General features: G+C 38.2%; 1 protein-coding gene across 1 annotated transcript in view; it reads left to right on the top strand.

Moving 5' to 3' along the window:
• LOC124722688 overlaps positions 1 to 12,262 on the top strand; it is a 207,157-nt gene that overhangs the window by 175,453 nt on the left and 19,442 nt on the right. Inside the window, exons 7-9 of the mRNA XM_047247830.1 lie at positions 8,480 to 8,625; positions 8,742 to 8,899; positions 8,986 to 9,158. Coding sequence (XP_047103786.1) covers positions 8,480 to 8,625; positions 8,742 to 8,899; positions 8,986 to 9,158 — 477 coding nt within the window. The remainder of the gene's footprint in view (positions 1 to 8,479; positions 8,626 to 8,741; positions 8,900 to 8,985; positions 9,159 to 12,262) is intronic.

Here is a 12,262-nt window from a genome sequence, read left to right as displayed (position 1 = left end):
GTCCGTCAACTGCACATACGGTTCACGTCCACGCTGTCGCGGCATGCTACCAGTGTTAAAGACTGCGATGGAGCTCCGTATGCCACGGCAAACTGGCTGACACTGACGGCGGCGGTGCACAAATGCTGCGCAGCTAGCGCCATTCGACGGCCAACACCGCGGTTCCTGGTGTGTCCGCTGTGCCGTGCGTGTGATCATTGCTTGTACAGCCCTCTCGCAGTGTCCGGAGCAAGTATGGTGGGTCTGACACACCGGTGTCAATGTGTTCTTTTTTCCATTTCCAGGAGTGTACATATGCTTCCAGTTACGCCGCTGCATTTCCTACAGCTGCCACTGCAGGACAAGGGTGATGCCACAAACGATTATGCTGTTGCCAGTGAGATGCAAGCATTCCCTCTCCGGAGCTGTAGCAGTGGGTGTATTAAAGCTTGAACATTCATGCACTGAGCCATTTTTATGTTTTTCCCAGCTCAATAACATTTACAGATTTTTATAGTGGCCAGGGCATGACATCATCTGTGTAGACATTGTATTGAAGAGCGACATATTTATAAATCTTTTGTATGTGTATATGTTTCAATATCCAAAGCCACTGGTAGTGACTGATGCTGCAACTACAGCTACAGAGTTATGTATTGTTTTTACTATTTGATATGGGATGTAGAATAAATTAGTCTCTTCATCCTCTGTTCATGAACAGCATCTGTTATGCACTCCTGTATCCACTAAAGAACCACACAGTGTGCAAAAAAGAAGTTATAGCAGAGTGTAGCTAGTAAATCACATAGGGGATTTTAGGAATATTAATTTTTGTGTAGTTGGCAAGTGTTTGAATAAAGAGAACTAGTTTTCACCAAAGAAAAGGACAGTTATTTGTTAACAGATATTGTTTAACACTCATTTACACACGTCATCGAATTGTACTCCAATACACACCTTGTATCTGTGAGATACACATTTAGTTAACAGAAAAAGTAATGTTTTGGGTTCCCCAGGTGAAAAAGTACACATACAACATCAAAGTAAGGATTTTATTTATTAAATAAACTATGTATAAACTTTTTGAATAAACTAGTTCATAGAAATTCAGTCAAAAGAGTTAAACCTGACTAGTACTACAAGGACTAGTAAAAAAGAAACAAACAAAAAAATGTCCCCAATAACCCCTACTTTTACAGAACGTCACTCTGAATTACTTTCATCATTGTCATGATCGATTTTACAGCTACCAACACAAAAATAGTTGCTTAGTTGTAGGCATAAATATTGGCCACGTCCTTTGGACCGTTTTGTTTTCATTGTCCCAGCAAGGTTGGTGGCACTTACATTTATGGGCTTCAGCATCAGATGTTGCAGAATTGCTTGAAGTTTGTGGTATTTGATCTTGAGGAAGAAGTTCTTGATGACGTAAGGCCATAGTGGGAGCCATGATCACCTAATGCAATGATCCATTTATGCCCTTTTTCTCAAGCTGAGGAAGGAAGAGTCAGAGAGGTAGAATATTTTGTCAATTTCTGAGGCAAATAGCTTAGCTGTTGATACCAACTGTGTTTAGACACTGCCATTGGCCACCTTTTCATGCCTCTGTGGACACTAAGCAGAACAAATTTTGTCAACCATGTCCACATCAAGTTTATATTTATTATAATACATAATCATTTCTGGTTTTCTTTTTTCCCCACTTACTTCATCAATTGCTCCATCCAGATACATACTGGAAATCTGGAGCATATTCTTCTTATTCTTTTTGTTGTGTGGCACATATGAAACTATAGTGCCTTCTTTCTTGAAAGCAAAATGCTGCAGAATGCCTCTCTGTTTCTTAAATCTTTCATTTCTTTTGGAATTTGCCATTTGATCTTTTTTAAAGTCCCCACATACGACAGGCTGTCTTTTGTTGACAAGGACCGAAGGAGAGTAACATCACTGAACCAGTTTTCAGCTGTTATATTACAACTGGATTTTCTGAGAGGGGCTACAAGGCATTGAACAACATCCACAGAGTTATTACTAACCTGGAAAGGGCCATCAGGTTGCTTGCCTGTATAAATTTCCTTGTTGCATGTATAATACATGCTTGAATCTACAGCAGCAAATATTTTAACTCCATATTTGGCTCTCTTGGGAGGTATATATTGAATAAAGTTGCACATACCCCTAAAAGCCTCCAATTTCTCATTGATGGTGAAGTCTTCTGCTTGATATATCTCTTTACACCTCTTGATGAATTTTTAAAAATTGCCCCTTATAGGGGCAAGATAATTAAGTGCTCTATTCTCTTCTCTGGTTTGCCTGTCATTGAATTTTAGAGTTTGAAATAAGAAGTGAGACCTGTTGATGCCTGTGGTGAGACAGAGTATCTCAATTCAGAATCCATCACCAGCCCATAAATCTGAAAGGTGCAGTTTCCCTGCTTTATAAATTCCAGCAGTATAGAGAACACCAATAAATGCTTTTATTTCAATTTTGTCAGTCTTTTTAGCATCTCTTCACATGAATAATTATGTTGGATGCTATCAGTATATTTGTTAGTGAACATTACAACTATTTTTAACATGCTGTCATAAAATAAACAGAGCCAGCTTTCCAAAATGATCTGTGACTCTTTTGCCTTTCCGACTGTGCCTGGGAGTTGCTTTTTGAGACAAATATAAGAGGTTTCAATGTCTCTAAAATTAGGTGGAGGTCTGAATCACTTTGTTCAGTGTGATAATTCTCTTCGTATTCTTGAACCTCTCCTCTCAGTGTCTACTCCATCTTGTGGAACCTCTAGAATGAGGTTTGATATTCCTTTCAGGAGCTGAAGTTAATGAAAGTAGACTTTCTTTGTCATCACTCTGCTCAAAGCCATCAAATAGAAGTTGGTGAATTTGTTGGATGTTGACAGGGTTATCAAGATCATACTGTGCTGTTTTTGTCACTATTTTGAATCTGACAGTAAAAAATCTGGGTTTTGGAAAAAACAAATTATGTACAAGTACCTTGGACAAAGTAAAGTTAGTCAGAAAATTTGGAATAGACAAACTAACATAAATACATGTATTGTATCAGAGGGCTACATGAGTATGTATCAGGTACACAAATCGCATTTTCACAAAAATAATTATAATCACAAGGTATCACAATCTACACTAAAAAGAAAATTGAAGGGTAAAATAAAAAAAATGAAACATTTAGAAATACTTACTAAAAAACATGAGACATATCTATCAGATACAAAAGTAAATTAATTGCCTCTCATGTGTGGGATATGCAACAATGCTTGACTAGCCTGTTAAGGAATATGTGCTTGAGGAACAGAAGAGAGGAAGACAACATTGCCCGTGCATGGCTAAACCTGTCATCAAACATGCTCAAACATGTATCTGTCACATACTTAGCATGTAATGGAGTATTAATTTAACTCATCAAAAATCCGTTAGATGATTCACTTTGAAATGTTATTTCAAAGTTGTTGTTAAATTTTCAAATAAAAGGATTGAAAATTGTTGGAGTTGTGTGACATTTTTTGAAAATTCATTTTCTGGCAGAAATGTATTTGAACTTTTGAAATGTGGTTATGAACATGAACTAACGAAAACAATAAACTCTTACCACTAATCTGCTATTCCAGGACTGACCTATCATACTGTTGCCATTGTGATAGAAATCATATCCACTAGTTTATCATAGAACAACTGAAATATTGGTTGTGGCAATTACATGAATGCACAAAACTTTAGAATTCCATTTAGCCTTACTTCAAGCAGTTGCATTGCTTTGATGATTTGGGAGTTGATTTCATATGTGTGCTGGATACTCTTACTGTTTGGTATAGTAACTTCTGGGCAGTTGACAAGCAATAATTATTGTGATGCCTAAGCCTCAATGACTTTGTTCTTGCAATGTGATGTCTGCATTGCATGTTTTACATTTAATGTGTTGAGAAATAAAAGAGAAAATGGAAAGTAAATTTATAGGCCTATAGTGCGATCCATACTTCACATCAAAATTTTGGTCACTGAATTTCAGTTTCTTTGCAGAGGCAGTGACTCCTTCCGAACTGCTCTCAGCCTCATATCTATTATTTGGACGCTTTTATGACATACTGCTTCAGTGCTGCATTGGATAAGATCACAAATAAACTATCAAAAATAAATACTGCACACAAAAATCAAGTTTCTAAGCAAACGAGTTGTCTTCTTGGTACATGTACTGATGCCAAGCTAATGTATTATTGTTTTGAAATGCTTCTAACTATATCCAGACACTACAGGGGGTATAAAGTTGGTGAACATGGTGTAAGGCCATCTGAGGTGCTAGAGGAGGAGCTCAGAGTTCCATTGAAAACTTTCTTTCAGGGATTAGACTTTGTGCCTCATATTTTAGAAGGTTCAAAGCATCTTCTAAGCCAGAAAAAAAAAATGATTTCTTGGAAATTCTATGACGGTGTTACTACTTAAAGATTAAATACCCCAACTGTGTACAACTACAGAAGCTCAATAGTCAAGGAAATACCTGGGGTTGGTGACTGGTATTTGCTGACATGCATAGAACTGTGAACTGGTCTAATGCTAGCCATCCATGTATGTAGCATTCTTTAACATGCTCATGCCTCCTGGATGGTGCTAAATAGTGAGAATCTGAGGGAACTCTGTCAGCTATTCCTAATTTGTTTGGTGAGCTCTCTGGCTGTAGCATTGCATGTATGTTAGGCAAGCTGCCACTCTTGACCATGGTTAAACACTAAGGTGGCTTGCTGAACTTCACATTGTTGCAGATGAAATGTTGCATATGGCTTGAAGTGATGCAAATGTTCATGTTTTTGCACAGTGGGTTGCATTCCAGCTTGTACAATTTGGTTGCTAGATGCACTATAATAATGAGAGACCTGTAGAAGGATGCTCAAGTTCTGACTTGCTCTGCATCAATGCCCTTGCTCTAGCAAGAGCAGATGGATCCTGTCAATGGGAAGGGAGAATATGACTAAATGGGTATTAGGTTTACCCATGTACACAAGCTCTACCAGCATGAATCAGTACTTCCCATGCTTCTCATTTAATCAATGTGGTTCATAAACCCCAATCTTTCAACATTAGCATTGGGATGAATGTGTCAACATGAGTGCCTACACATAACCAATTATGAGACCTCAAGTGAATAGTCCACAAGAAGAACTAACTTGTAAGAATAACAAAGTAACAGGATATAAGTTCATCTTGATTCATTGATTTTAATCAAAAGACAGAAGGTGACATCCAAAAAAGGTATCTCTTTCCTGTGTTAGTTAAAATGTTAGGGTCTATCAATGTGGCAGTGAAAGCAGCTGACCTTCATGTTGGTACACCACTGTTTTAGATGGCTACCACTGAGGCAAAATTTTTAAGATAAAAATAAATAACAGCTATCTGACCACATTGATGAGGGGTGCAGTATTTCACATCTGACATTATTCCCACCCAATATAATTAATCCTAGACCATCAAATTGACCACTCTTCTTTGCATTTTCAAGTTTATTTTCCAAACTTTCGTGTGCTAGAGAAACCTGTTGAGCCTCGACCTACGAACCACTCTCACCCATTTTCTTTCCCTAATTCCAGCATGCACACTAGAGACAGTGATTGTGTGTGTGTGTGTGTGTGTGTGTGTGTGTGTGTGTGTGCCATTCTTGTTTGTGTTTTCTACTTTAGGAGAAGGCCCTTTGGCCAAAATATCAAGGGTATAGCAATCTTTTTGTTGTGCTTGTCTCCTCTATGTGGTGAGTAGCAATCCATGCTTTTGATAATATTGTCATTATTCCATCCTGTATTTTCTATTGTTTAAATAATAGATTAGTATGCCAGAATGGCTCAAATTAATTAATAGACATGGACATTATAGGCAAATTGACTGAAAATTGTTGCAGCAGTGTTCACCAGTATTGCGTACATTTTCATTCCTGTTCACCTAACAAACAGGTAGCTGGCAGTGATGATTGTCATCCACACAACACTGAAAATCATATTATTTGCTCCATATTTTCTTCCTTGTGGCCCATTTGATGAAAGAGCTCCCATAGAGCTAATTAAATATTTCTCCTTGTCATTCTTCCTTGTTTTAGATTTGGATGCATATTGTATGCTGTAGACATACAAAAACAACTTACCAGGGCTTGTGTTCTTGAATGCCTTGTGTTATTGGAACATAGTTGTCTTCTGAACAGAAATCAAGTGGTAGATTTTAACTAACCACAAGATTGCTCTTACTTATTAACATTTCCATTTGCTTCCTTACCCATGCTGACATTTCTCTTGCCCATGCTGACATTACCAAATATGAAATGTCTGCTGATCTTCAGTCCAATGACAATTTTCCAGTATTGCTATGTCTTTTAGACATAGCAGTCCTGAAAGCCAACTGCCATGTTGAATGCTCAGTGGAGTCAACTGGACTGTTTCAACAGAATAGTGTATAAAACCGTTTGTTAACTGGGCTGTTTCAGTGGAAATAGTGTCTAAAATTGGTTGGATCACATCACAAACATGATTTTCCATATCACTCTGAATCCACACAAAAAGTTCAAGATAATGTAGGAAATAGCCTGTCCCCTATTGAAATGACAAATGTTGGTCTGTAATATGAAACAGGTGGGCAGCACTACAAAAATTCAGTTCCGGGCTCTCAGAAGATAAGCTAGCAGCCTTTCAGTTCATTAGGTCAGAGGCCTGGCAGATGATGAAGATCGGAGGAAAAAATCATTGTAAGAATTTCTGACTTATATTTTTCAATTCCTTAAAACTCCCCAGGAGAATGGAAATTGAGGAGATGTGATAAAGGGATACTGAAGAATATCTCTACCATATCAAAGAAAGCAGGTGTTGACAGATGTGAAAATTACCGAACTATCAGTTTAATAAGACACAGCTGCAAAATACTAACACGAATTCTTTACAGACGAATGGAAAAACTAGTAGAAGCCAACCTCGGGGAAGATCAGTTTGGATTCCGTAGAAACACTGGAACACGTGAGGCAATACTCACCTTACGACTTATCTTAGAAGAAAGATTAAGGAAAGGCAAACCTACGTTTCTAGCATTTGTAGACTTAGAGAAAGCTTTTGACAATGTTGACTGGAATACTCTCTTTCAAATTCTAAAGGTGGCAGGGGTAAAATACAGGGAGCGAAAGGCTATTTACAATTTGTACAGAAACCAGATGGCAGTTATAAGAGTCGAGGGACATGAAAGGGAAGCAGTGGTTGGGAAGGGACTAAGACAGGGTTGTAGCCTCTCCCCGATGTTGTTCAATCTGTATATTGAGCAAGCAGTAAAGGAAACAAAAGAAAAATTCGGAGTAGGTATTAAAATTCATGGAGAAGAAATAAAAACTTTGAGGTTCGCCGATGACATTGTAATTCTGTCAGAGACAGCAAAGGACTTGGAAGAGCAGTTGAATGGAATGGACAGTGTCTTGAAAGGAGGATATAAGATGAACATCAACAAAAGCAAAACAAGGATAATGGACTGTAGTCTAATTAAGTCGGGTGATGCTGAGGGAATTAGATTAGGAAATGAGGCACTTAAAGTAGTAAAGGAGTTTTGCTATTTGGGGAGCAAAATAACTGATGATGGTCGAAGTAGAGAGGATATAAAATGTAGGCTGCCAATGGCAAGGAAAGCGTTTCTGAAGAAGAGAAATTTGTTAACATCCGGTATTGATTTAAGTGTCAGGAAGTCATTTCTGAAAGTATTCGTATGGAGTGTAGCCATGTATGGAAGTGAAACATGGGCGATAAATAGTTTGGACAAGAAGAGAATAGAAGCTTTCGAAATGTGGTGCTACAGAAGAATGCTGAAGATTAGATGGGTAGATCACATAACTAATGAGGAAGTATTGAATAGGATTGGGGAGAAGAGAAGTTTGTGGCACAACTTGACCAGAAGAAGGGATCGGTTGGGTAGGACATGTTCTGAGGCATCAAGGGGTCACCAATTTAGTATTGGAGGGCAGCGTGGAGGGTAAAAATCGTAGAGGGAGACCAAGAGATGAATACACTAAGCAGATTCAGAAGGATGTAGGTTGCAGTAGGTACAGGGAGATGAAAAAGCTTGCACAGGATAGAGTAGCATGGAGAGCTGCATCAAACCAGTCTCAGGACTGAAGAGCACAACAACAACAATCAAATAACTGGATGGTTTTATTTTCTAAGGGATTATTCTCTTTTTTTTTTTAGTTAAAAAGTGAAAAGTGGGATTTTCTATTCAGAACAAATATATTTTTCAAATTCTGTTGTTACATTGTATTGCTACTTAAGAAGTAGCCTCCATAATTAGTGTTTGGACTTGTGGTTTATGAGAGCCCCATACAATCATTTCATGTACATTTTTATTGTTCCACTTTCAATTTGTAATTACTTTACAAAGTTGTAATGGGGCACTTGCAGCTTGCCATGCACAAGATAATCACATCACATTTCAGCTACAATACCTGTTGATCATTGTGTTTCTTCTCTTTACAGACTATAGAAATGCAAGAACGGAAAATGTATGCACTAAAATGTGTGTTGGTATCAAACGATGCTGAAATAGCTTTGAACCAGCAGAATGAAATTGATATCTTGAAGCACTTGAAGACATGTCCAAGAGCAGTTACCATGTTTCAGTAGTAAGTTTCTTACAGATGTTTATTAATGACTAAGGTTATTCTCACTTCCACAAGACTCAGTGCAAACATTTCATTTATACTGATGTAGATAAAAATGACAGTAATCTCTGTTTCAGCAAGGAATACCAGGCTGTACGGTCACTGTTCATTCAGCTGGAAATGGGAGATGTGGACTTGTCACAACTAATTGAAAGCGTCGATGATTTAAACATGCATGATATTTTGTATTTTTGGAATGAAATGTTAACAACAGTCAATGAAGTGCATAAATGCGGTGAGTGCAAAGATTATTGTAGATTAAATGAAATTTCAGATTTATGTCTATAAGCAGCCTCATTTATTGTGCTGATGATGTTCCAGGTGTTATTCATGGTGACTTAAAACCATCAAATTTTGTGTTCTTCCGTGGTGTATTAAAGCTGACAGACTTTGTATCGTCTTACAAAACTGTACTTCCATGTGACAAAATTCGGAGGACAAAGTATCATGGAGCAGTGAATTACATGAGCCCCGAAACAGCCCAAAATAACATAGTGAGTTGAAAAGTGGCAATTACTCGTATATAAGATAGATTTGTGTATGTGATTGTATCTACAATTTTTTCTTGATTTACATTGAAAGTTGCCTTTGTTTGAACACTTAGAATGAGTAACTGATTTTGAAGGATTCTGCTTTGTATGTGAGACAGTTGTAGGTTTAAGTTGGGGGATAAAGAGAAATTAAACAGTGAAATATCATCTTACAGTACCAAGATGGTCACATTATTTGAATCAGGCTTCTCCAGTTAAAACAAAGAAAAATCCAGGGTGGAATGTAACAATATTATGGAGGAAAGCATAGTTACTACTCACCATATAGTCGAGACACTGAGTCACAGATAGGCACAACAGTAGCCACAACAGTGGCTTCAGTAGCCAGAGACTGTGGTCATGTGTGTGTGAGTTGTGTGTGTGTATGTGTGTTTTGTCTACTTGTGACGAAGGCGTAGGCAGCTGAAAGCTCACTTTCTGACAGCCTTTTTGTTGTGCCAGCTGCAACTTAGCATCTCCACTGTATGGTGAGTATCAACTACCTTTTCATAATATTGTTACATTTCTCCAGTTAAAAGTATGATACACTTAATACATTGCCTCACTCAGTTTCTTTTTTTTTTTTTTAAAGTGAGAAATTTCCAAGTAATATACTATTTGAAAACAATATTGAAATACTCATTGCACAATATAAATGGTGAAATCAGTAAAGGTAACCAATAAATGTACAGTGAAGATGAAGAGCGCTGAATAGCCCTCTACCCAAGAACTTGAACATAGTAACGTAGCTGATGAACTTGAGCTTTCTTTAGAGCAAACACAGTGAGCATGTTGTGTTATTTGGACTACAGTGCTTGGATAATGTGGCTTCATGGAATGGTTACTAATACATTACTTAATGGTTGTTTTGCAGAACAAACAGACTGAGTATGTGAGTCCATTTGCATCACAGTGCTTGGAGAATTTAGTTCTGTGTGAAGTAGTTTATACAAATAGTAAATCTCAACTAGTCTTCATTGGAAAAGTGGGAGGAGGAAAGAACACATGTACTCATAGTTATTGTCCAAATATATACTAATAATATGATATATACTAATACTATATATACTGTTAATGTAATAAATTGAAGTCACCACCAACTACACTGAAGAGTCAAAGAAACTGGTACGCCTGCCTAATATCATGTAGGCCCTCCGTGAGCATGCAGAAGTGCCGCAACACGATGTGGCATGGACTCGAATAATGTCTGAAGTAGTACTGGAGGGAACTGACACCATGAATCCTGCAGGGCTGTCCATAAATCCATAAGAGTAGAAGGGGGTGAGATCTGTTCTGAACAGCACGTTGCAAGGCATTCCAGATGTGCTCAATAATGTTCATGCCTGGGGAGTTTGGTGGCCAGTGGAAGTGTTTAAATTCAGAAGAGTATTCCTGAAGCCACTCTGTAGCAATTCTGGATGTGTAGGGTGTCATATTGTCCTGCTGGAATTGCCCAGGTCCGTCGGAATGCACAATGAACATGAATGGATGCAGGTGATCAGGAAGGATGCTTCTGTACGTGTCACCTGTTAGAGTGGTATCTAGACATATCAAGTGTTGCGTATCACTCCAACTGCACATGCGCCACACAATTACAGAGCCTCTACAGCTTGAAAAGTCCCCTGCTGACATGCAGGGTCCATGGATTCATGAGATTGCCTCCACACCCATACACGTCCATCCCTCAATACAGTTTGAAATGAGACTCACTCGATCAGGCAACATGTTTCCAGTCATCAACAGCCGCCCAATGTCTGTACTGATGGGCCCAGGCAAGGCATAAACTTTGTGTCGTGCAGTCATTACAGGTACACGAGTAGGTCTGCAGCTCCGAAAGCCCATGTCAATGATGTTTCATTGAATGATTCACTCACTGACACTTATTGATGGACCGTCATTGAAATGTGCAGCAATTTGCAGAAGGGTTGCACTTTTGTCACATTCAACAATTCTCTTCAGTCGTCGTTGGTCCCGTTCTTGCAGGGTCTTTTTCCAGCCAGAGTGATGTCAGAGATTTGATGTTTTACTGGATTCCTGATTTTCACAGTACACTCATGAAATGGTTGTACGGGAAAATCCCCACTTCATTACTACCTCAGAGATGCTGTGTGCATCACTCGTGCCCCGACCCTAACGTCACGTTCAGACTCACTTAAATCTTGATAACCTGCCACTGTAGCAGAAGTAACCGATGTAACAACTTTGGCAGACACTTATTGTCTTATATAGGCATTGCCAATTGCAGCACAATATTCCGCCTGTTTACATATCTCTCTATTTGAATCCACATGCCTATACCAGTTTCTGTGGCAATTCAGTGCATATACTAATAATAAAACTATAAAACCATTGTGTCTGTCTGTCTGTCTGAACACTCTATTCTTCAAAACTATTATACAAATTTTTATGAGGTTTTCATGACGTAGCTGGGGCTATGTATAGGCTTTATTTCATCAAAATTTCTTAGTAGTTTGGATATTTAATAATCATGGCTTAGTACATGGATGGCACTGTTAGTTTTTTTTAACTAACTGACAGACATATTTTTGCAAATTTATGTCAGTGACAGAATTAAATGCCACAGTCTTACCTTTATGAAGATGAGCTAACAGTGGGTAGGATATACAAATTTACTTATTTTGCTTTGTGTATTAAAAACTTGATGAACTTGCCTTGCTTCATTCAATAGGCTGTTTTTATATTGTGTGCTGTGAAAAACAAATTTATTAAGTTTGCTTTGTGATTTGGATGCCTACTCATTACATTTTGATTTCATTTTGTTTATGGATAAAAATGCTAAGGAAACTGAAAGCTGTGATGGCAGTGAGTGCAGTCAGTTAACTGTTGTAGTGTATCTTCACTATGATATGGCCTCACGGTGAAGATACACTCCAGCAGTTCATCGATCACATGAATGGTGTCCATCCCAACATTAAATTTACTGTCGAGATGGAGAAGCACGGCAAGCTACCATTCTTGGATGTTTTGGTTGAGCAGAAGGCAGGAGCTTAGTGTGGTCATTCAGTGTACCGGAAACCAACACACACTGATCGGTACTTGAACGCCAA

This window comes from Schistocerca piceifrons, chromosome X, assembly GCF_021461385.2.
Source record: "Schistocerca piceifrons isolate TAMUIC-IGC-003096 chromosome X, iqSchPice1.1, whole genome shotgun sequence".
NCBI classification, from domain to species: domain Eukaryota; kingdom Metazoa; phylum Arthropoda; class Insecta; order Orthoptera; family Acrididae; genus Schistocerca; species Schistocerca piceifrons.
This window is presented reverse-complemented; position numbering and strand designations above follow the sequence as displayed.